Source organism: Taeniopygia guttata, chromosome 1A (genome assembly GCF_048771995.1).
Source record: "Taeniopygia guttata chromosome 1A, bTaeGut7.mat, whole genome shotgun sequence".
Lineage (NCBI taxonomy): Eukaryota > Metazoa > Chordata > Aves > Passeriformes > Estrildidae > Taeniopygia > Taeniopygia guttata.
Genome location: NC_133025.1, coordinates 66,726,086 through 66,752,573, shown reverse-complemented (window position 1 = coordinate 66,752,573; position 26,488 = coordinate 66,726,086). Strand labels below are relative to the sequence as shown.

The window sequence follows — 26,488 nt, the reverse complement described above, 5'->3', positions numbered from 1 at the left end:
ATACCCAGGGTTTTAGTAATGAGGATTTCAGATTGAATTTGAGAGAGTTGTGGCAATAGACACTCCTTAAGATTTTGCATAGGAAGGATGTTTCTGTATTCATTTTGACCAGATGTCCTAGTTGCAGCTGTCTGTGCTGTTGGCTAGTTCTGTGTTATAACTCTGTTATTTAAATACATATTTGAGCACAATCATTTCTACTGAGCTCAGTGTACACTGAGGTCTCTGTTTAAACTCCTTTTGGTTTCACTGAGGTCAAGCTCTGCAGTGGTTCTCTCAACTTCATGAAGATTTTGCTGCTGGCTTCCCTGAAACAACAGATGTAGTTATGTGTGCTGATATGTAGTTATCTCACTAATGCATGAAAACAGAGTTTGTGTTACTACTCCACAGAATTTTATTTCTAACAGCTTTCTATGTATCACTATATGTACATTGTAGATTTTTTTGTTTTGCTCTTAGAAGAGGCCAAAACCACCTCTTTAGGTATACTTTCTTCACATGTTTTTTCCAGAATCAGAAATGCCTATCCTGCTTTTGATTTGAAGACAAATACTGGGAAAATCTGGAGTATCACAACAAGGTTCCCAGAGCATATCCTGGGTGCAACAAAATTCAGACTCAGCATTTGGACAGATTTTTCACCACATCCTCTACTTCTTACACAACACGGTAAGTGGTCAAGGTTATGTACAGGGGAAGCAAATCAGGCATCAAATGAAAGGAGAAATTCCAACTAGGTAGGAAGAATCAAGGAGAATAATTAGAAATTGGAAGAGTTTGCCCATGAAGTTTATGGAGTCTCCAGGCTTGGAGATGTTTAAGGTTCTACAAGACAAAACCCTGAATAAGGTGGTCTGAATTCAGTGCTAAGCCAGCTTTTCAGGGAAGTGGTTCTAAATTATTCTCTCATTAATGACTATGAGAAGCTGCCACTGCTCCTGTACATCCTGTATCTGTCATTAATGGGAGACTCTTTAATTCCAGCTCTAGTAATTTTTATTTCTGCAACATACACAAAAATGAAATAAATATTTTCCCCCCTCTCTTCCTATGTTACGTTATTAAATCATAGTCTTTTTCTTGTCTTGTTGTTTTAATTAATCATTTATTTAGTTTTCAAGGAATTGGTTGACTGTAACAGACTGAGTTGAATTATCTTGAGCTTTAGACTAGGATAGCAGTAAGGTTGCAGTAGGAGAAATACTCTTTTGTCCCATCTAATGTAAAGTACTGTTCAGCTAGACAAGCACTTTTGGCAGAGTAAGGAAAGGAAGATAGATCTACAGAGTGGAAATGAGTGGTACTAGCAAGTTTGGAATTTTTTTTCCCCAGAGAGTGACCTGAAAAAAGTGCATGTTACAATTTTAATTCAAGATTTTTGTGCTGCTCTTTGTTTTCTGGACTGTGTCAATTCAGCCAACAAGCACTGAAGTTTAAACATCAAACCAGCTGAGTTTATTACAATGGCAAGTTCCCAGAAGGCAAAATTATTTAAACTGGTAAACCAGAAGAAAAATGTGTAATTGAAGTGTCTTTTTGAAGGGGGAAAAAAAAAGTCAAAACATTTTGCAAACAAAATTAACATTTTCAGAAGGAGCTTTTGAATATGTTTGTTTTTCCCTGGAGAAAACCAAACCAAAGCAAAAAAGCAAGTTATGTTTTATTTCAGCTTTATGTCATAACCCCCTCCCCTGGAAATGCCACCTGTTCTTTGAAGTTTTCCCATCCCCTTCAACATAAGACCAGATTTAACAGACCTGTTTCTAGATTATGGAGCTATTCTTTTCCATTTGTGATCAATTCTTTTAAAATGGACAGAGAGGAAGCGTATTGGCAGGTGTTGGAAAATGGCTTAAAAAACTGAAGTGAAAGTGGAGAAAATTCTCAAAATTCCAAAGTGTTTCTGAACAGCACGTTGTACAAACTGAAATAGCACTTCCTAATTTATGGGGATTATGTATATTTTTATACTATTATGTGGCTGCACATGTATTAAATAATATCGTATTTTGCAGATATAAAATACGTTAGAATATTAATTTACTTCTTTGTTATGGCTAAAAGGGTGTGCATAGCAGAAACAATACCAAGTAATATTCTGGAGCCTTTTTGTGTCATACGTGGCTACAGAGTCAACTTTTGAATCATTGGAAAGGTACCAAAATGTTCATCAGGAAAACGAAAAAGAAATAATAATGCCATTTGTCTCTTCCTTTCCTCCTGGGAATATTGCTCATCTCTTCTTCTTTCCAGCTGCCCAAGAAATTGCTCGTTTCCTCTAAATGGACATAGATCCCATGTCAGGTAGAATATTTGAAGCAAAATTTTAAAAAAAGATAATAAAGTCAAGTGTGTCTTGATCTAATTCCTCTTGATGGAGCTAGTCCGCAGCAGTTGTTAGGAATGACAGGAAAAAAAAACCTTATTTCCTCTGCTCAAGTATGTAGCCTGCAATTCTCCAGCAAGCTACTATTAATTTTCCTTGCTATCTTTATTTACAGCTGGCTGTATCACTCGCGACTTAATTGTGGAGATCCTCCGTTGCACAAATCAATACCCAGCCCGGGAGGAGGAATGCCTTCTGAGTGTTGCTGGGTCTGATGAATTCTTACAGAAGTAAGTACCTCATTAAGCCACGAGCCATGGAAACAGAGCCCTGGGGAGAGGTAGGGTGTCAGGTTCCAAACCCTCCATATGTGCAGGAATCAGAAAAACAGAAACTTCCACGGACACTGAAGGGTTTGATCTTCAGCCTTAGAAGGAGCTTGGGTGGATGATTGAATACAATACAGAGGTATTAAGCAGAAAAATCAGAAACTTATATTTCTACAGTTGTAAGTGAGAATATGCCTTCAGTAAGTGAGAAACTGCATTGATAAGATGCTGAAGGGTTTATAATGTAGGGGTGTGGTTGTATAGAGTAGCTAAGAATTTAGAAGTTGTAATAGAGGCATATGTGAGACAGAAGCCATAGGACAAAAGTATCCACAGTGCAGCAGAAGTAAAGGTGATAGGTCAGAAAAGCAAAACTAATTCTGTGGCAACTGTCCATTGGTTTAGAAAGTTCTATATTGCCTTCTGATGAAGAAACTTGTGACTAAACTATGGCTGACTGCCTGTTCCTCTAAAATCTCACAGCCTCTGAGACTGATGTTTATCTGAACAATGAATCGTTCTTAGCCTGAAAATAATCCCATCCCCTCATTTCTGGTGTCAACAATGATACCTGTTAGTTTCTGAAACTCCTGAAACATGTGGTGCTTGTGTTCTGCAGAGAGGATGGTGTGCTCCAGTGCAAGGATTCAAATCCTCTTTTGTGGAAGCTTTATGAAGCTTTTTATTATTTGCTTGATTCTGTTGTCCTTCTGGTCTTTCCCATCTGTGATACAACACTGCTGCTACCTCCACTATCTCATGGGGTGTTATAAGCAACTCCTCAAAGGGAGAATTCATCCAAGAGTGGTATTTTGTATTATTTATTTATGTAATATCATGCAGCTGCAGAGCAGGTGATTTTTCTTCATATCCAGTTGCAGTAGTAGCAAAGCAAACGAAATCAGCAGTGTGGAGCTGAATGCAAGTTAAAAACATGTTAAACATACAAGCAGGTCTTTCTGCATGCAAATAGTTTACAAGTAGGGAAATCAATGCACTGATTCAGGTAAGCTCTTGTGGTTGAAAGCAGTACTGGACTCAGCTCGTTGTTTTTTGCCCTGTGGCAGCCTAAATTCAGGTGTCAGCCAAAGGGAGCAGGTTCTGTGTTGAAGCAGCTGAAGTGCAGGCACTTGTCAGCTGGGCTTTGTGGACACTGGCTCTCAGCAGAGGGGTTGGCAGTGTTCTGTGGTACAGACACTGCAGGAATCACAGCTCATCTGTTAGAGGTGTAAAAATTGTTAGGTAAAATAGTGTATGTCTGTAACTGAAAGGGAAGATTCTAGAATTAGTCTTATTTACAGCAGAGTGTAAAAATTAAACGAATGAGCCTGGAGCAAGTCAGTTTGATTGATGAAAGCAATGCAGTTGTGAGAGCAAGTGTCACACTGTGGAAGTTAGCTTTGCTCTGTATCCATCTGGAGCACTTCTACCCTTACACAGGCACACAGGCCAAATGTTCATGTGTTCACAGTGGATTACAGCTGGCAACTAAAGGTGCCAAGGTTGCCTCTACAACATTTCTAAGCCCACTCTTCCAATCTTGGTGAAGCAGGAGCTGGAAAAGCAAAGTGCTGTATAAATCATTAGAGCACCAGAAGTACCAAGCAGAGAACCAGGTCATAGATAGATCTGTTAGCTACAGAAGAAGACCAGGGTATTTTGTGGGTTTTTTTAACTTAAGATACTCTCCTAATTTCAAAGAAATTGCTAAAAAATAGAAATAATGAACCATTGTACTGAGGATGAGCTCAGTGCAGTATGTGCTGAAGAGTTTTGTTTTCATTGCTGGGGAGAATGCATCAATAGCAGACTCTTTAAATTCCTGCACTTGTAGAATCTCTTCACGTCTCATTAGCAGAGAAATCATGTCAATAATGTTCTCAGCTTTCTTACTTTGCTCCTCCAGTGTCATTCACAAAACTCTGAGCTGCACCAGAACTTCAGCAGCTTGTAATTCTGTATTGTGCTGTTAAATTCAGCCCCCTTTCTTCTGCCTCTTCAACAGAGCCCTGGATTTGAAATTTGAAATCCCAGACCCTAAGCATCCCTTGGGTAGTTTAACAGGGCCTGAGGAGCTGCCTCAGGGTGAATTTTTTTTCCTATGTGTGGGCTATCTTGAAGTGCAAATTGGTTTCCTCCCAGTGTTGCTAACAGAGTGATTTGATGCACTGGTGCACAGTTCTTCCCCAGGAAAATATTTGGAGTCAGTTCACGGATGAATTCCAGCAGAAGTTCCCAAAGTTCTAAAACAGCAAAGGGAATAAATACTCTACTGCTCCTGCTGTACTGTAATCCAGAAAAAAACACCTAAAGTGAAGGGAAAAAAGGTGATTTGATGAATTGTTCTCTGAGCAGAGTGCTTTAGTGAAGCAGATAGGTTTGTCAAAAGCTTTCATTTACTGTTTTATTGGATTCTGTTAATGAGCACTTCACCCCACCTCCTGCAGAAGCACCTGAAAGACTTGATGATTTTTAGAATCCATTTAGGTTTGAATGAGAGGGGGAAGAAAAACCACCTCTGTGCTAATGACCATTACACCCAGCACCAGCAGATTTCACCGTCCATCACTCCCTTCCTACTCAGAGATCCTTGGGCTCACATCCTGCCTGACTCATGAGTAGAACATCACATTTCAAATACCCAAAATTTAAAGATATCAGAAGATAGCATATAGACTGCAGGCCGGTCTGTAATTAACAGAGCCATCTGTAGAATTCTGATTTGGAATCTCTTGTTTTCAGGTATTTTTGCCATTGGAAACCAGACCTTGCTGCAACCTGCAGGTTTTCCTTTTTATCCCATCAAACAAACCTAGACCCACCTTTAAATCTTGCTCTCACACCTTCTTATCTTTCCTTAGATGCAGAATGGATACCCCTAAATATGATTTTATGATTCCTTTAAAGAAAAATATGATATAAAAGTAAATTGAATTGTGCTTTAACACTTTTTGTCAACTCCTGGCTCTTAATGGCAGCAGCTAGCCAAAACCAACTCTTCTCATCTGTCACCAATGAATCAATCCTCTATTATTAAAAAAAAACCAAACAGACCACAATCTCAGGTTGTTCTGAAATGCCTAATAAAACAAATGAGTGTCTATAAGAATGAGGATGTTTAAAAAAATCTTCATTTTATTGATGTGTGTGCTAGCAGTAGGTTGCTGGCACTAGTAATGTGGATCACCAAAGGAATGTAGTACAAAAATAATTATAAGCTTTATTTCTAAACATCCTTTTATTCTAAGGTGTCAGAGTATTTAAAGTTCCATCCACACCCTCACATGGTATAATTTGCACAGCTACCTTATTGCTTTGCAATTCAGCCACCATAGTGAGCAGGGAAATGAAATTGAAAAATCTAAATTCTTATCTTTTCTTCTAACATGCTTGCTTGTGACCTTATTGATGACATTTTTTTTTTTTTTTTTGTCTTACTAATTCTGTTCTCTGGGAATTGAAACCCAAGTAAAAATTGTTTTTCACTCAAAGTGAAAGTTTAAGCTATTAATTATAGACTGACATAGACATAATCATGCAGATTGAAATTATAAGAAGCAAGCACCTTTAGATGAACATGTTCTTTGTGAAAAGTAAACTTAATTTTCTCTTCTCTCTGTAGATTAAATTTCCTGTTCAGAGATGCTACTAGCTGAGTTACTTAAAAAATAGTCTGAGCTGCATTAAGATTTGGAGCTTACAGCACATCAGAGAATCTTGCTGTGGGGAAGCAAGCAGTAAGGGAGTCTCAAATGATGGGGATTTTCCCTTTCTTGTATTTAGATATTTTGTGAGACCACAGGCAAGTCACTTGGATGTTGTGGTAACAACATCTCCTAAAGAAAAGACTGTGCTTCTCTTCATGGCACTCTCATCAGAGCTGTGTTCTCCATGTAGTTTCAGCAAAAAAATAAGGGGGGAAAACGTTAACAAGGTTGTAACACTTGATTTTTGTTTCCTTTACAGAGCTCAGAGTGCTGTAAACCAGTTTGCAATAATCACGTTATCCTCCAAAGGGGATATAAAATTTTTATCTCAGTAGTACTCATAGAGTAGCAAATCTGCCTGGGGTACAGCTAAAAGGTACTTTGTCAATCTGTGGCAAAACTACACTTCTATTTCTTACAGCACTCTTTTCATCTAGACCAGGTTTCCACATTATTTTGTTGAGGCGCTAATCCATTTTGTCTAGTCCCTTGTGTAACAATAGCTGTCAAAAATTTCTCTTTGTATTTGTGCAAATGAAATCCATTCATTAAGTCAACTGCATGGCCACTTCTGCTTGCAGTGTTTCAGGCATCATTGCTGTGTCAATAAAGACTTTGCTGATGGATAGTATCTGCTTGACACAGCAGAAACTAACTCAAACCACTAATGTAAAACCAGTTATAACAACCAAATTAAGTTTCTCTTGGTGTAGCTTGGTGACATGGAAAAATTATACTTGGAAAAGATAGTTTTTATATATTAGTGGTTCAAGATTGTTACTTCCTAGGAGGGTACAGCTCCTCTGTATTTGTCTAGCTATACCAGTTCCAGTCACTGGCATTGCAACAGGAATCTGTATCCTGGAGGAATCAAAAAAAAGTTACTTAGGACTCACAGATGTCTCTGTAATATTCTTGTTACTCTTCCTGTCCACAGGCTGAAGGTGGGGCAGAATGAAAAGAGCAGGAACAATAGTGAGACATTAAGTAAAAAACATGTATTGGGGTAGGTCTAAAATGTTAAGGAAACTTCCCAGTCTGACCAATTATGGGGCTCTCTGGCAGTCACTCTCCCTTCATTGTGAAAAGAGTCTGTGCCTGCTCATGGGCTGCTGCCCTTTCCCACCACACAGAGCACAATCTGCAGCTTGCACTGCACCAAATGTGTTCCTCAACCAGAGGGGATAATGATCATCAATGATTCCATCATTTCAGTGATGGGGCAAACACAACTGGGTGAAATGAGGAGTGGAAGAACTTCCAGGAAAGCTATGAGTAGGCAGAGCACAGAGATGAGATGAGGAACAGAAGAGAATGGGGGCATTGGTACAGCCCCAGGAACTGGGAATTGGCCACTTGGACTTGAGCTCTGAAAGGGATTTAAGATAAGTTTAGCTATAACAGGGATATGCTTTGCACCAGTATGGGCATTTTACTGTGTTGGTGTTCACTTCTCCCACTCTGTACTTCCTGCTCTTGAAATCAAGAAATTTTGCAGCTCTATGGAGGTGCTATCAAAGGTGATCCTTGCTTCAGATATTTTTGTCAGATGGAAATGAGTTTGTCACTTGTCATGTTTAATATGTTTGTTTAAAAAAAGAATCCTATATATATATACATTTACATTTTTAACCTCAGTGGTGAGTCTGTATTTTACTTAGCTACAGCATAGTGTGAGTGCAGAACATTTACAAGATGTGTAAGTTCCCTGTAAATGTGCTGAATGGCATTTAAGTTTATCCATTCATTTATGCTGAAGACTTCTGCTGCCGTGTGGGAGAGGACTCTCATCTAAGTCACATTTTCCATTACTTATTCACAGGGGTGAATGCTTATTCACAGGGGTGAGCATTTTGGCTTTGTTTATTTTTTTAACTAAATCCAGCCCTTTTTATTCAGACATTCCATCAAAAGCCCTTTTAGGTAGAAATACAGTTTACATTTAAACCAAGTTTTTCAAGCCAAAAAGAAATAAACCCTTATTTCGTGGCCCAGGGAGTTCTGAAACAACTTACCATGCTGTAAAACTGTATAAATATGGAATATCCTTTTTTGTACTTCTGTGGTTGAAGGCTCAATAAAGCCTCCAGAATCTAATTGAACACACACCAAGGTTGTAACTGATGATACATACTAGCTTGTTTTGGTAATGAATTTACCTTTGTAAAAATCATTGTTGTTTTTCTATTAACCCCAAAGGACTTTTTCAAATGTAAAAATATGTTTTTCTCAACCCTGAAATACTTTTTTAATTATTTCACCTCTTTAAAACAAGATGTGAAGGGTAAAAAACGAAATTATTTTTGTTCCAAGTGATTTTAAGAATGACAAACCAAGTCTGTGTTCTAATTTAGAAAAGGTTGCTAAGAGTGGTGAATGGAAAGAGGTAAATAAGATTAAGGAACTGCTCTGTCATGGGCTGCTGGATCATCTTTGACCAGCAGCTTAGTTTGTAGGATACATGCCAGCTGAGTGAGTCTGATCTTAGCTGGCACATGATTTGAGAAAGGAAAAGATGAACTCTGCTTTTGCCACCTCTGTGTGAGCTGCACAGGGTAAAAAACTAAGTTGAGAATCAAGGGTTGCCTGTCTTGATGTATGTGGTTTTCAGACCTACAGCTAATATTTGATTTTTGAGTTGGGTAGCAGACACTACAAGTCATTCTGCAGTGGTGCCCTCATAACCAGGATACTGCCCTGTTTGGGTGTGAAGAATATGCATAAAAAATATGGAGTTTGGGATATAGTCAAGGATATTTTCTCTGTGTCCTTGTTGTTCTGTTTCAGAACTTAATGGTCAATAATACAACTAAGCAATTATTATTTGTTTTACTAGAAAACATGCCAGAACCATCAATTTCCTCAGAAGTAGGTGCCAAGAACTGGGTTTGTATTATTGAGTCTTCTTTGCACTTAGAATTTAGACTACTAATGCTTTTAGGGGAGAGGTAGCAAGAATAAAAACAGGATGTGGCAAGCAGAGATAACCATTTATTTGTTGTTTTCCCCCAAACTGCAGCAACTGTACTTTGGGAAGCCATGAAAGCCTCCGCAAGGCGAGCACCTGCATCCAGCTTCGCCTGCACCACGCTGGTAATTTGGAGCACAGTTTGGCTAGAACAGTAAGTAACCTTCTTTTCTTCCCCTTGCCCTTCAGCATCTTTTCCCTGAAGGAAAGAAATTCCACCAATCCCTTTACTTAGCAACCTGCAGTAATAATCAAAGGGAGATTATTTGCTTTCCTGAGAATGCATATATTATTGCTGAACTGCAGCTGAAATGTCCTGGGGAGCACTTGTGCTTTGCTCCTGTACTTACAACCAGTGAACAAGACCAAGGGTTACTTTGGTAAAAAATCACTTTTGTCAGAATTTAATCCTGTTTTATTTCAGGTAGTCAGAGAATTCTTACTTTTTATTTACTTCCAGCCCTAAGTTTGCAGTCCAGCAGCAGCTCTGCTCTGGGCAGTGTTCACTGGCAGTGTGTTGTCTCTTTGTTTTACCTGCTTTGCATGGCTCTGATAACAGCCTGAGTCTCTCAGTGTGTGGGTCAGATGGCAGATGTCTAGCAAAAAAGGGTAGGGGCTTTCTTTTCTTATCTGTTTTGTCAGAAGGAAAACCTAAGTGAAACATCAAGCTCAATGCAGTGTCTTACCTGGACCATTAAAAAAGGACTACGATGTCAAATTCTTTAATGTGCAATATATAGATAGAGATATTTAGCATTTTAACCAGTTTATAGATAAAAAAGTTATTTACCTTCTCTAGGTCAGCATCTACTACTGTACATCTTCAAAACTGGAACTCAGTTATATGTTTAGGAGTCTCTTTGGAAACTTCAAATCTTGTTTCTGTGCTAAGGAAGCCCAACTCTACATCAAGGGCAACTGGAGGCTGCCTTCATTGTGCTTACCTTACATAACACTGCTGAATTCAGGTTGCATAGTTAAAAATATCTGGTTGCACCTGCAAGTTACTATTATGTTTAATAACCAAACTAAGTGGATACTTACAATGAGCAACTTTTTTTTTTTTACTAGACACTTTTTGAAGTTTGGTCAATAATTAGATGTTTGCTATTCCTTTGTTAAAAAAAAAAAAGTGAATATTTGCTTTCTTTCCTTTTATTGGAAGCTGGCATTCTATTATGAAGTACTCAGAAATTTTATTCAGCTGAGCAGTTACAAGCAAGAAATTTGGCCAGGGGCTTTACATGGATTCACAGTTCTTTCAGTTAGTGGGTGACTTTTAATTAGATTTTGGTTTTTTTTTAAAGCCATGACATTTATCAACTTTAGCACACTCTGAAATTCCAGGGAATGCTCTGCCTATCTTATTTTTTTCAGTGTTTCAGGATTTCAGATGTCCCCATATTCTGATCATCTCAGGAAAGCATTAATCTTTATAATGGACAGCAAAGAATACTTATGGGTTTCTAACAAGAGCCTCACTTGGTTCCAGAAAAGGATTTTTGAACTAAAGCACTCAGGAAGAGATATTTCCTGAGAGTTCAAGAATTTTTTTATCTCTATCAGTGTTAATATTTTGCCAGACGTAATGATTTAAGAGTTAACCTTGTGAGCAAAATCACAGATGAGAGAAGTCAGAGGCCTGTCATGATGAGGTGGTAAAGATTTTTCCTTTATTTAAGTATTTTTAGCTAGCTTTCTGAAGGGATTCTGCAGATCAGGCCATTAGAAAACATTCAGCATCTCAAAGAATTTGTGGACCCCACAGTAGGGTTTAAGTGGGAAGGGTGACATTTTAAGATCTCAAAGTGAATTATTGATCACCTCTTTACAGGGACAGACAGGGCTCTGAAAGCTTCAGGCCATGAAGTTATTTCATGTTGCTAATAATAGCAAAGGGCACAAGCAGCCCTTGAGGTGGAATAAGTCACAGACACAGAGTTTTCCCCCAGCTCCAGGGCATGCTTGTGACAGGGCACTGGGAAAAAAAGGAGAGGTTCTGCTCACAGCCAGCAAGTCTATCAGGAACAGAAAAAAACCCAAACTAACAGAGGAGACAGAGTGCCTTGACAGCTGCAGTGTGTATTTTATGCGTTTCTTTAAGTGTACTGAAACATGCTCAAGCCATGCTGAATTCAAGGATCTGATGTAGTCTACACTGAGCTCACAGTTAATTTTGTTGTTGCTGTTTGGTAAAACATGTGGCTGTAAAATGCATTGCAAAGTCACAGACTGAGAGTCAGGTTATGGAAAACAAATTCCTTCCCTCAGAATTCATATGAAAAGAAGTAAAAATTATGTTTTTAAAAATCAAAATAAGGGAAAATTTGGGGGTTTTAAGATTCTTCAGCTATCTCAGACACTTATGTACATACACAGCTGTTTATTTTTGTGAAATAATGCACTCTTGAGGGGAACTTCACCTCTGATCTACATGATCCTTCTAAATTTTGAAATATGGAATATGTTTCATTATAGAAGTCTCCACTAAGTTTGTAGTTTAACTAGTTTCACAAAAGCATGAATATCTTGACAGATCTTGTATATAATAATCACCCATATGTAATCAGGTACTAAATAATTCATATAAACCTGCCTGTTGCTGTAGCCCATCAAATCTTCTTTGGATCCTATCAATCACATATATGTGGTTCTTCACAGGCTGGGTGGTCAAACATAAGAAATGGGTTCCCAGAAAAGTGGCTGGTGCCTCATGTCTGTCAGTCCCTCAGGAAGAAGCATTCGGACAATGTCCTTTGTAATGAGCTTTTCATTCTTGGGCTGCCCTGAAGAGGTGAGGTAGATGGACTAGGTGAAAACTGTAGGTCCCCACCAGCTAAACTGTGTCCTCTCTCCCTGTTCCTTTACATCCCTGCTCCATTTCCTTGTGCCCTCCCTGTAAATTGCAATAATATTGACTAATTGTCAGCTGGGACCTCCTTAGACTGTACCTTTGGTAGAGAACTGAGAGGATCCAGCCATGAGATATCAGCTAGGTCCTTTAGCACTCCGGAATGAATCCCACCGAGGCCTTGTGGACCCAGAAGTATTCTTTGGTCATGAAATGCACATCGTGGAAAGGACTGTGCAGTTTATTGGATGAAGTAGTCTCAGGGTCTGGGTGCCGAGGTGACCCCGAGAATGTAAAAGTCCTCGTTTCCCAGCCCATGCAGCCAACAAAGAAGTCTCAAATTAGTAGGATCAGCTTCTCAAAGTTATTTATTTTTCCTTATCTATTCTTTCTCTGACCTGCTGAGCTCTGTCTAGCAAGTCAGCCGTGGCATTCTGTCAGCTTCCTAGGGTGGTGCTTACATTTTATACCAAAAACTACGTGTACTATGTTTACAATATTGTGCCAATATCTATCATTTATGTTGGACAGTGTATCTCTAACTTAAACCAATAGATAAGTGTCACCATCACACGAAGACACAGAGGGCAAAGAAGAAGGAAAAAAAGATCAGGGCATGGCCAAATCCCTCCATCTTGTCTCCCTGAACCCCATTCTAAGAAGCCCCAAAATTCTACTTTTCCACCCTGTGTTAATTCAACTACCACACTACTCAAACCCTTGTGGCTTGTAATTCCTCATACAAAGTTGGCAGAAATTTCCCACAGGCTAAAATCAAAGCCAAAGGTGTTTTTGAGTCGAGACAGCCAGGGCAGCCAGAGGGATGTCCTGGATTCCCACGAAGTAGAAGAGTGGGTGCTGAGAAGCTGGGAATGGGCATTGGAGGGTCCTGGAGCTTCCTCCTTCCTCTGGACACTCTCGTGTCCTTGGCCCTGCTTCTGGGTGTTGAGGACTCCCTCTGACCAGTGCTACAGCACTGGGTGTCTCACAACCAAAGGAACTGGGGCTGCCCTGGGGGTGAATGGTGGAAATGCCCAGATCCTTCAAGAGGGAAAGCCTCCCAGCTGCCGAGGTGGAGATTTCTCCTCCTATCCACCTCTGCTGATGAGAGTGCATCTCCTGAGTGTTCACACTGCCTGGATGTGCTAGGGCTGGGAAAAAATCCTGGGCTGACCCAGCTGGCACAAAATGCTGGGTCATCTGTGACCCACTGCTGGGTGAATCCATGGTCAGATTAGATCCATAATTGGTGATGTCATAATCCAGCTGCTGCACTAGATGATTGCTCTAGATCCTTGGCAAATGGGCTGTGCTCCTTTTTCTTCCCCTTTCTCTCTCTTCTCTTCTTCCCCTTTCTCTCTCTTCTCTTCTTCCCCTTTCTTCTCTCTCTTCTCTTCTTCCCCTTTCTTCTCTCTCTTCTCTTCTTCCCCTTTCTCTCCCTTCTTCCATTTTTTTTCCCTGGGATAAACCCCACCAAGGCTCTGTGGATTTAAGAACGTTCAACTGCTGCAGCTGATCCCTTAAAATTCCAGTATCCACAAAGGGAAGGTCATGGTTGCTGTAGCTGTGCTCCTCCAGCTGAGAGGATTGGGGAGGTTTATCAGTAGTTTTAAAGGCTGAAGAAATCAAGCCCCAAAGTCCTCTGCTTTTTCTGTACACCCATTTGCCAATGGGACCATCTTTGTCAATGCAGATGTGCTCTTTGGACACTCACTTGCTGCTGACATACTTAATAAAATACCTTATTTTCTGGCATAACAAAAGCTAGTGGAAGAAATACCCAGGTCCCTCAAGTGGCAAAGCCTCTCAGCTGCCCAGGGTGATGCTTTTCCTCACAGCTCACCTCTAACTCTGCATCATCTCTCCCTCTGGCCCACCTCAGTGTGGAACCAAAGCAGAATTTATGCATGCCTTAGGCCACCTTGTCTGCCTTCTTCATGTTTCCCATGTAGGCAGGGCACTGGAATATGCTGCTGCCTCCACTCTCCCTGCCAGAGGGCACATCCTGTTCCCCCACTGAATCTAATTTAAGGTTCTATTTCTAAGTCCAGCTAGCTTGTTTTCCTGAATGCTCTTGACCCCACTGGTACCTGTATAGTACCAGCCAGTGTAATGTAAAATATTCACCAGACAAAATTTCAGATCAAAACATCCTGAACACAGTTGAGAACATTCTGACTTTGGAAAATACAATGTAAATATCTCCCATATGCATTCTTCTTTATCAGAGTAATGTATGTCATCATACACCTCTCTTCCACAGTATGGGGATGACCAAAGAAGGTTCTGTGTGAATGAGCTGTTAGAAGACACTCATGCCTGGAGACTGATTTGGTAAGCTGCTATGCAACAGTATTTATGTTTGTAATTGTTTATATTTGTAGGAAGCCTCCTTGCACCAGAGGACAATTCTGAGAATTACTGGGGACAGGAATGAGATCAAAGAGAAAGACAATTGTTTCAATATTTCAGACTGTTTCTTTTAAGACCTTAGTTGTTGCTTAGCAAAAATCAGTGTTTTTCAGATCTGTGTAATTCTTCCCAATTGTTTCCTTTTTGTATCACTGAAGCTTTCATTAAAGGTTTCATTTTTCCCAAAGTTTCCCATGACTGAAGGTGTCAAAATGTTCATGCGTGCATTGCTGTTAGAGAATTTTTGAGATGAAATATTATAAAAATAATAGGTTTGCTCTTCATTAGGACTATATTTTTCACAGTTCAGTGATCTTTAAACCTATTTTTTTCTTTTTTAATGGAGGCTAACTATGATGAGCCTTTAACTTGGCAGTCAAAATGAAGCTGATTGTAAAGCCAGTCTGTGATGGACAAACACTAAATGAGATCAATTCCTCATTCACTTTTAATTATATTCCATTTAGATAAATTCAAATTCTAGATAAGGAAGCTGTTGACACTTTTTGCCATGTTTTTTATCACTGTGTTATAAAGTACTTTGCCAACAACAGTAGACTTAAATGACACACCTGTCACCTAGCATATGGAGGAAAACAGAGGGGTAGCGACTCATTTGAGGGGGTACCTGGTGCTTACTGAGGACCTATTTGGTTACCTAGGAGCGTGGCCTAAATTTCCATTCTGGTCCTTGCTCTAAAGAGACATGTATTTAACAGATGACAAGTGTATGAAATTTAGGAGCACAGAGGATGTCTGCAGGACAGGATCATTGGCTGTAGGTCCCTTCTCTCCAGGCTAAGCAATCTCATCTCTCTCTCCCCATTAGAACTGTGCTCCAGACTCATCCCCAGCTCTGCTCCCTTTTCTGGACACACTCCAGCACCTCAGTGTCCTTCTTGTTGTGAGGGGCCCTGTGGCAGGTACATTCTTCCGTCTCTCAGGATTTTTCATAGAGGAGCATAGAGAGAAATGAAAGAGAAAACAATTCCTATTTCTGCTCCTTGTTTTTCCCACGTGGAATGTGTTTGGAGAATTGTTTACCTGGGGTGATTGCTTGATTGGATTCTGATGAGGATTGTTTGAGCCTGATGGCCAACCTAATCCACTTGTGGCTGGACTCTGACAGAGGGTCATGAGTTGTTAGTTAGATATGATAGTTAGAACAAGTAGGTTTGTAGTTTTAGTATCTCCTTTAAGTAGTATATTAATGTATTATAGTATAGTTATAATAAAGAGATCATTCAGCCTTCTGAACTGGAGTCAGACATCATCATTTCTTCCCACCAGGTTTACCTGCATTTACAATATATATAATACATTTACAACTCTGAAGCCAATCACATGAGACCAGCTCCCAACAATTCCATTTACCACAGCCCAGGCATGCATTTGTGCACTCTTTAGTGAGGCAGAATGGTGATAAAAACAGCATTTTAGAAGGGGAACCTAGCGTTTCTCCATAGTAGGTGCTACTGTCAGGAGTCTGAAAGATGAAAGTTGCAAGTACATGCTATGTACTTGTCATCCTCCTCCCATATAGACCAGCTGGGAGCTGAGACTGACTCTCCTGTTTGTGCTTTTCTTATTTCCTTTTCAAAACTCTTGCACCATGTTGACTTGCTAAAAGCTAAAAAGAAAAATGTCCTTAACATCAAAGAAGTAGTAAATGTTCACAGGTTGGTTAGGCTTGCCATATTTATACACAGCTATAATGATGCACAAGTGTGAAGTATGTCTGTGTGATAAGATATGGGTATTATTAGTTATCTGGCAGACAAGGACTCAGGATAGAATTAGTAGGGGTATTTCAATCATTATTACAACTTGCTGTGTTTGTTTCCTATTAATGATGTAAAATTATGGCTACTTTCTGCCAAAAACTCTCCAGGGGAAAATAAACTGATGGAAAATATGCTAATTTTTTTGAACTAGCATTGTAATTTAGGAAATTATTCTGCATTTTAACCTGCATTTTGACCAACCATGCTAATAAACATGGTCACCTCCATGGAAAAAGACAGCAAGGCAAGCTCATATGTTCAGATATATTTTTGAGCTGGGTAAGGCTGTGAAAAAGATGTTATGCCTGAAGACTCGGTCAAAGCAGAGTGACAACTTGTATTAGCTATGATTTAACAGGATTACAGGAGGAATTTCCAGGCAGCTGCTCCACTTACAAACTGCCTGGCTAGATAAAGCCAGTGCAGATTGGAAATAAACAGCTGTAAAGGCAAAACTACCTGTAGGAGGAAGAGAATGGTTGGCATCTCCAGGGAAATGCACTGTGGTATCAGCACAGACAAGGCCACCTATCTTTTCTCTGTTCTCTGTGGTTATTTCAGTGCAATGAGTCTCCTCTTCTTGCCATGCAATATAGATAATGAAAATCTAATCAAGTACCATGAAACCTGTACTTTGGGCTGCAGCTGCAATTCTAAATTCTGATTGCTCAGTTAGCCCAGCTGAAATACATGAGGATACACACAGTTGCTCTGCAAAGAGTTGATTTGCTTTGAAGCTCTGAAAAAAATCAAAATAGTTTTGGGACTTTCAGCTACCAGACTGCAATAGGCATGGAAGAGTGGTGGGAAATTTCTTCTAAGCCTTCTTCTGAAGAGGAAGAACTTGACTAAAAGATTGATGTGGGATATAAGAATACAGTTAAAAAGGCAAGAATAAGGGGGTTGAGTAAAACAAACAACAAAGGAGGAACTTAAATTGCAATTTCCACTTTTTCATATAAACATGTGCAAACCTCAACTACCTCTGATGGCCATCAAGGTAATGTGTCCTTTTTACTAATCAGAGGGCTAGGCTAGGTGAAAAACTGGGAATTAAGGTTTCCCTAGCCTTTCCTGATGCTTTGACCCTACAGAGGAGGCTTGCAGAATGATGCCTTAGCAATGGTCTCACAGGCACCTTTTTTTGTTTTGTTCCAGCTGACAAATGAAGAACAGCAAGAATTTCAGTGCTTAAAACTGACAATGACACAAATGCTTCTTAAAAAAAAATCGGATTCCGGTTATCTGTGGGGGATAGCACTTGGAGACTGTGGTTGAAAAAGTGTGAGGTTTATAGCTGAAGCATCAGTTGAGGAGTTTAGTGGAGAGAGGTGTATGCTCCTCTTGATAATCCCCAATTAATTTAGTGAAGCTTTGCTAAGACTCAGCAATCTGCTTGTACAAATTTTGTGGCAGCTTCTGTAGCATGACAAAGGCATGGAATCACAGAGTGGTGAGTGGCTTCTCTACAGAAGTAAAGCAAATTTTACTGCTTAGGAAATGCTGTGGGAAGGCAGGTGCTGAAACAGTTTGAGCATTTAAACTTGAGAACTGCATGCAAATTAAGTTCCATAGGTTATGTAGCAATGCTGTACTGTTTTATAACATGCTCTGTACTTGTGACTTAGCTTTGGAAGTGCTGAGATTTTTTCCAGATCTTGTGCAGATGTTTTATCTGATTTTATGCAGCTTAAGTCTATAAAGTGATTGAGAAAGAAGGCATTGGATCATAAAATCATCAAAGTTGGACACAACCTTTAAGATGATCAAGTCTAGCTCTAGGAATGTAGCATGTACTTGAGTCCATCCTTCTTTTAGGTAATATTTAAGCACTTGTTTAACCATAAAGAGTGATATAACTGGGAAGTGAATTTCAGTAGACATTGAAACAGCAAATCACTTATTGGAGTTCTTTGTCTTGGGAAATGTGTATATTCATGTATAAATAGAATTTTTACATCTATTCTTTGTGGCAAATGACTAGCAAAAACCCAGGGACATCCAGGCTCAATTGCATGATGTTTGCATACACACTTGGCTTTATTTTATACTAATACACAATCTCTGTCAAATTATTTCAAATGTCTAGAATGTGGAAAAAAAAACAAGAAAAAACAAACCCAAACCAGTTCTTTTGATCTGAATCTTATTAATTTGATGTTGTTTCCTTTTTTTCTGATTCCTAGGCAGAACCTTGTCTCTGTTATTATGAACTACAGAGGTCAAGTGGAATATCTGCTGCAAAATGAGGTATTTGTTCTCAGTTTGTTACACCAGAAAAGCATTAACTTCTACATGAAAGGTATCTAATTATTAATCTGCCTTAGATGCAATTAAGGAAGACTTTTAATTAAGGCTGCTTAATCTGACTTGGAAAGGATATAAATTCTCTTCATAAAACTCGGTCTGAGGTTAGGAAGAAAGTGCTACAAATTTAAGATATCAAAGGTGACTGTTTCTACATGTCATGCAACTTGTAAATAATACCAGAGTTGTTTGACTTGCCAATATAATGCTTGGAATTAGTAGAGGTATAATGCATTATATGGATCTGCAAAATTTGTCCCTGATTTTGCAAACCCCCAAGCCTAATGTTGACATATTTAATATATATATATATATGCAAGCATGTGGTAGTTTGAAGGATTAGATTTAGCCAGACAAAACTCCCAAGAGCTTTATTTCAAAGCATTGTGGGCTGCTAATTGAATGCTACATGCGTGAAGGAAAAATCTTTTTGCAAAATCTCTGCTGTCCAATGTTTTAAGGACAAATGTCTACAGGACAAATTGAGTCATACCTTGGAAGAAACCACATGTTTATTTGATCTGACTTCCAAGCTGGCATGACAACTGATTTGCTCTGACTTTCAAGTTGGCATGATAACCGATTTTCTAGGGTTTAAAACTGGAAAGAACAAAATATTTATAAAAATCAAAGAATACTGATGTAGCATGGAGATATTCCAGTGCATCCCTTCCAGAGTTATAACTCATTATGCTAAATTATGGATTTCTTTGAAATATATGTTACAACATAAAATGAATATTTTGCTTCAGAACTCCGTCATTTACATTGAAGTTCAGAATTTATTCTCTCTGGATAGTCTTGATCCATTATTATTTCTATTTTGAATTGCCAGAAAACATACATTAGCATATAAATTTTATACATATACACACATGTATAGAAATCCATCTAAACATACAGACACATACATGAATGAGTATATATCAATAATATATAATATTTATAAATACATAGTGTAGATATATACAAACACTTTACATTTGGTGTAAGTTTTTGACGCTTTTTCAAAATGCAAACCACAAATTTAGAGGTTGTTGCACTGTGCCTGGCTACAAAGTAAAGCTCTGGGTCTGATACTGTGCAGGTATTTGCAGAATTTTCCTTTGTAAGCATCATCTCAAAGGGAAGTGTTTAGTGTATAAAATGTGATGCAGTCATAACCATTTGGAAAAGTTGGGTCCCCAAGCTCAAATGCACATCTATATTTCTTCACTGAAAGAGACCCACCAGGGTAGTTATTTACATTCACTTGAAATTTTAGGGCCTAAAGCAAGAGGATTCTAAATTCAAAATAAAGCCCTAACTTCAACATTAATGAGACTTTGCAATCCACCCTCTGCAACTAACACTGTGCAGATATTCCTCAGACCTATAATGAAGCATTCCTAAATTTGTTTTTGCTAAAGATTTTTACGCTGGGTAAGCAATTTCTTGAAACCATTAAGTTTTTATAAAGAGAAGGAAGTACATTTTTCAAATATTCATACCATCCAAGGGATATGTGTGTGTCTAGAGCTGAATTTCTCTGTAGTTAATTTTTTTTAATAAGGCATTTTCTACTTAGTGACACTAAATATGTTCATATGAATTGCTTAAAAGAGCAGGATTGCAAGTTAATGGTCTAGGTCATATAATGGATATTTTCATTCAGAAGCATGAGTGTATGTAGACTTTCCAAACCTAGAATCATGCAGTATGATTTGCTTGTATTAGTGGCTCAAAAAATGATGGAACTCTAATGTAATGAGTAATATTTATAAATATATAGTAAACAAAACAAAAAATGAGAGCCCTTCATTTGGTCTTTGAATCCTTGTTTACTTATTTTCTCTAACTTCTGTTTAGATTGCTTAAAGAAGGTCTAAAACTGGGGTCATTATGACTGCCCCTTACCCCAAGTCTGCAGAGGAGTAATTCTGTCACTTTTTCAATCTATTCCTGCTTTTCCAAACTATTCCCATTCCCAACTGGCATTGTTGTTATACCTCTCTGGTTCACCACAACTCACCTTCAGCACACTCTGAAATTTAAGACACTGGGAGCTGCTCACAGATTGTAAATTAAGTGCACAAGTAACTGCTGAAGTTCTGTCCTCAGCTGGATGTTCCTTCAGCATTCAGTTTTAACCAGACACACCCTGAGATCCTCAGTTGGGAAAAAAAAAATAGTTTTTTGCACATTTCTCTAATTATTTGCAGATTTAGTCTTCCATAGATATTGGGATACCAGTACTTTTGACTTATGGGACAAACTCACTATTGTTATTAACCTAATTAGTAATAATGATAAATAAATGGAAAATTAATTTTGAGATTGATAATGACTGTATAAAACAAAAATTTCAAAAAGATAATTAGGATGTCTGGCACAAAGATGGGATTGGTGCTGTTGAGGTTGAAATGTAAGTTTTGAAATGTAATTTTCAGACAATATGTGTTGTCAAATAAGAAGCCAATTTGGATTGCCCTGACAACCGCTTTTTATGCACTTCATTTGAAATCCATTCAAAATGCACTGTTACTGTAGAGAGGACTTTGTAAATTTTTTATAAAGTGTAGAATTTCTAGAATGAAATAACATTTTTTTAAATCATATAAATTATTGAAACACAAAAATATTCTTCTAAGGTTCTGCTGTATTTAAATATGTAGAAGGGGGAAAAATTACAAGCTGTTGACTGTAGTTCCTTTGGAATTTCAGAAAATGTAAAATTTTTGTAAGAAATTAATCTCCATCTTCCTTTCTTTGGGACAAAAATCAATGTCATGTATCTACACATGAAAAAAGAGAAAAAGAGGACTCTTTACATGATAATATCCCAGCAGAGAAATAGTGTGGAAAAAGTCATCGTGTGTAGTATTTGGTATCACATAATTTTATGTGCTAGTTCTTCTTCATCTGCAATATGCTCCTTACAAGTAGCTACCATAAAAATAAAGTGTATGGTAAAGCAGCTTCTATAAATATTAATACTTTGATACTTTATCCATAAAAAGAATAGCATATTAAACAGAAATGGATACATTCCTCAAGACACCAATTCTCTTTATGCAATAGCATTTATATGTGCATGCAAAAATACATAAACTGTGGGTGGGTTTGGGGATTTATTTTTTGTTTTAATTTTTCTCCATCCAGAGAGCTGTTTCTCTACTCAAGGGTTACTTTTGTGTATGTCTATTACTCGTTACTGCTCAGAAATTACCCTGCAAATCTGTATTTATAGGCACAAAACTCCTCCTTCTAATAATACATCTCTGCTTGTGAAGAAGTAAAATGCTCAAATTAAAACTTATTTAAATCAAATGCAATATTAGAATGATATTTAGTATTAACTAAAAAGTCTATATAGTAATTTATGTATATATAGACACACACATATAGTCACTTATTTCTTCAACAAATCAGACTAAACCAGCATTTACGATGTTTTGGACTTGTCAGGGTTACACATAGCAAAGCCATACCACTGAGCAGTCAATCAGCTTCAGCCCAAGGGAGGTCTAAAATTCTCAAGAGATCACAGTCAGCCTTTTCCTCTCTAGAACCTGTAGTGTGAAAAGGTGTTTCTGTCCTTAATTACTAAAAAAAACCCAAAACAACCCAACAACTTATGGGTAAAATAATCACACCACCAGGTATTTGTGGATATTTCACATGATTTCTTCCCACTTTAGTTCTGCTCGAAGCAGGTAATGGGGAATTAGTAAGCTCAATATATATTCATATTTATTTGTAATAATGGCAGGTGTTGACCTTCTCAGTACAGTCTGTGCATAAACCTTGAGCCTGAAAACAGAAAGTTCATCTTGGTACAATTTTTACTTTTCAGGCGTGAGATGCATGAGGTAGAGAAATGGTTTTATGGGTACATCCACATGCTATAGTGCACTAAAAGGAACATTTATCAGTACAGGAACGTGGAGAGTATTTATAGGAGAGCTTCTGCTTGTTCAGAGAATGTATTTTAAGGTTTAATGAAGTGACATAACCATGCAGAAAGCCCATGAATTTTTATTTATTTATTTTCCTGAACATAGAGTACTTGATATTGTGTTTTCCTTCCTTTGAGGATCCAAAATATTTTTTAATTCCCCAAAGCATTTCATCTAGAAACTTTTTTTATATGACAATATTTAAATACCTAAATTTATAATCAATAAGATTCCATAGTTTTAACTAAATATATAATTTTGCAGAAAGCTGGTTGCAAAAGTACTCAGTCCACAGGTGTCAGATTATGCAGCCTCCCACACAGTATCTATTTTTAGGAGGAATGTGGCTGTTTTCCAACTCTCACAGAAATGGGTAGGAGACAATGAAGAGGATAAATTCACAGAATCACAAAACCTCGGAATGCTCATTAATCACTCGGCTTCAGGTCCCCTCAGAAGTTCCTTTACAGTGCTTCCACACTGCTGGAGTTCAGACAAACCAAGGTTTTCCCTTAAAATGAGGAAATCAGTTATCTTTGGTATCAAATTTGTTGTGGTTTTGACCAGCATACATTTTGTGGGAGATAATTGGACTTCAACACAAATTATGCTGTCCTTAGGAAATTATTGGCCTGTGGTGATTTCAGTGTAGCCAGACTACACCATGGTGTTTGAATTTTGCTTGAGCAGGTAGGATTTTCTACCCCCATCACTGCTATGAAGGTTATGGTCAGGTATTTCTGGTAAATGCTAAGTGGCTGTTTCCTTTTTCCCCCCTATTTGTCTCCTATCAACAGAATAATGTTGATAACGTGATTGAGGCAGCTAAAGCCATCTGCAGTGTCCTGTGCTTTGTGGAAACCAGAGACATCACTGATGCAGTCAGCAAACTCCATGCTTTGGGGAGAGCACAGGTAAAAGATGCATGTTCATTTCCTACTGTCATCTTTAAAACTGGAAATTGAATGGGTATCACTACTTTTTTGATTGATCGAGTCCATTTTACTCTCTTGCTACATTTTGCTGTCTTGTTTTCCCTTTGACAATTGTTGGGTAGAGGCACTCTAAAAAAAAAAGTGTTGACCATGTGTGATGTGATAGAGAACCAACAGAAGATTTGCCATGTGATTAATTTCAACTGATAATCTCCTCCAGTTCTTTCTTGTTCCTACTTAATGTACAAATCTCTTCTTTGCCACATCACCTATTTACCAAATCACACGATCTCGGAGTATTAGATTTTCAGATATTTTGTTGAGGTTGGCAATTTAAAATAATCTTCCAAAAATGTTATTTATATAAAAAATCAAATAAACAATAAATAAAATTTCAATTTTCAGATTGAAATATCCCTATTATTTATGCAAAAGAGTACCAGCATCATAGAGTCCTGATTCTAGCTGAAATATTCTTAAAACATTGAAATGGGTTTTCCGGGTGTTTATGTATAATTAATTGTGAACTGGGACTTTGGAGGGCATTATCCCTTCTCAATTTGGTCATCAGCTGCTTTGGTATGACCTTAGAAAGAGTCACTATGACCTGATTTATAGAAGTTCTGAGCACCCAAAAGCTCTTTTGAAAGTCACCATTTTGGAGATTCAGGTGCTCAGCAAATCTGAAAATCAAGCCATTAATCACTTGGATTTACTCTGGTGTAATTGTGAGTCATGATAATTTTTTCACACCCTAAGGAAATTCCCTCTTCACACTTTCAAAAAACTAAAAGTTACTGAGGAGTTCTCTTCTATCTTTGCATGGTCTCGTCATTCTTTCTCACAGCATATACTATTTAGACATAGGGTTTAGAAAGTACTATTTAGAAGCAAATACTATTTAGAAAAACATGCCAGGCTGCATATGATGCTTGCATTCAGACCATTACCTGCCTCCTGCAAGACTTTTATCCTTTCTCTTTACTGTTGGCCTTGTTTTTTTTTTTTGGGGGGGGGGGGGGTTTGTTTGTTTGTTTTTGTTTTGTTTTTTCTCCCATGTCTTGTGATATGTGCAACACCAAAGACTGGAAGAGCCAAGGCAGCTCCAGGGTTTTCGGTTTGTTGCTCAGACCTGACCAGCTGATTCACTTAAATGGCTTCTCTTGCTTCTCTTCTAGTTCATGCTTCCCTGCAAATCTTGCTTCTATATTATCCTAAATATTCTAACTTCTGCTTTGGCATCAATTATTAGAAGTCACTACTGGGAGTAAATTCCTGCATAAATGAGTCTGTGTTGGCACACATTTTATCTAGCATGATGTGGAATCAAATGGAAATAAGAATATCCATTTAAGAAAAGCTCTTCTTGGATATTAGAAGGTAAATACTGTAGAGAAAGAGATAAAGGAAGTAATAAGGTATTCATATGATTTGCTTTTCAGTTAAACTCCAGACTCTCTTAAGAGGTGTCAGTATGATCAGTGTCTTGTACCTGAGACAAGAATTTTCTCAATCCAGAATATTTCTTGAGAGATAGCCAAAGATCTGAGTCAAGTTAAAAGACAGAGAGGAAAGCAACAGAACTTTGTTTTAGAAAGGAATTAGAGCAGAAGGAATGTATCAGGACTAATTTGATAAAAACTTTTTCTTGAAGGCAATAAAAATTTAGTGTATTTTATCTTTTAGTGTTCAGGTCAGCCCTGTGAACCTAATGTGTAAACTACCTCTTATGACTGCCTTATATATCCCTTGGTCCATTTGCAGCCCCATCCTCTGAATTGAGCAGAGAAATAGGTGCAGTGGTCAAAGAGACAAATCAGGTTCCTATTAGTGTGGCTCATCCTAAGTCAGACAACCCCACATGCCATGCAGAATAGCATAATGGGATAAAACCCTGAGTACAAATCCTCTTCTTCAGTCTTATTTTTTTTTTTGTGAATGTTCACATTATCTTTTACTTGTTTTCAGAGTTGTTGCCATGCAAATCTTGCTTTTATTTCTGAGATGAAATGGCCATTAATAATAGGCAAATAGATCCGGTCATAATTTAATTATCTTCTTGTAGAAAGAAACAAACAACAAAAAAATCTCTGTTCCAAATGTTCCCTGTTTGGTATTGCTCATTCTCCAGCATGTCAGAATGTCCAACTCCACCATATATTGTCTCCAATATTTGCAGCTTCTCCTAAAGTAACTTCCATTTTCTTCCTCACATGGAGGGAGCAATACACTTCCTTTTTGCCTGTTTTACCTGCTTAGATTATAAACCCTTCAGAGCAATGCACACCTCTCCTTATCATTGTGTGCAGTCTGAGTGCTGGTCCTGGCTGTGTTCTCCAGAGGCTCCAGCTGATAAGGGCTGACCTGAACACTAAAAGATAAAATACACTAAATTTTTATTGCCTTAAAGAAAAAGTTTTTATCAAATTAGTCCTGATACATTTCTTCTGCTCTAATTCCTTTCTAAAATAAAGTTCTGTAATGAGCAAAGTGATGCTCTCTGAAAAGCCTCTCTTAAATGTTGAAAATATGGTGTCCTGATTGAACAGTCTTAGATATTTTTCTGTCCTAATATTCATTAAGAAGCTGTACCACATATTATGGGGATTTTGGAAGGAATTTAGAATGAGTTAGAGATGGGACCTCTGAGTTTTTAGATTATGTGGTTTATTTTCTTATTTCCTACATAGGCAGGGTGAGTTTGACTCACATCTTTACTGTATTATCAGAATGTCACAAGACCCTTAGTTACAAGACTTTTAAAGGATTTATTGACTAATAAAACACTGCTAACAAGGATATTTATGTTTTTGACTTAATCCTTAAATATTTTGTTTTATGAAATTATGTTACGGTGTAAGCTTTCTTAGCCAGTCATGTTATGACACAAACCCACAATACTGCATTATAAACTCCTTGTTTACCTTT

The 26,488-nt window shown here is 38.0% G+C and overlaps 1 protein-coding gene across 3 annotated transcripts in view; it reads left to right on the top strand.

Annotated features, from left to right (window-relative positions):
- The window catches only part of PIK3C2G (phosphatidylinositol-4-phosphate 3-kinase catalytic subunit type 2 gamma), a 213,307-nt gene that overhangs the window by 28,538 nt on the left and 158,281 nt on the right, over window positions 1-26,488 (top strand). For all 3 annotated transcript variants that reach the window (XM_072923803.1, XM_072923804.1, XM_072923805.1), the window contains 6 exons: window positions 515-672; window positions 2,505-2,619; window positions 9,385-9,487; window positions 14,448-14,518; window positions 18,567-18,630; window positions 23,423-23,539. In XM_072923803.1, coding sequence (XP_072779904.1) covers window positions 515-672; window positions 2,505-2,619; window positions 9,385-9,487; window positions 14,448-14,518; window positions 18,567-18,630; window positions 23,423-23,539 — 628 coding nt within the window. The remainder of the gene's footprint in view (window positions 1-514; window positions 673-2,504; window positions 2,620-9,384; window positions 9,488-14,447; window positions 14,519-18,566; window positions 18,631-23,422; window positions 23,540-26,488) is intronic.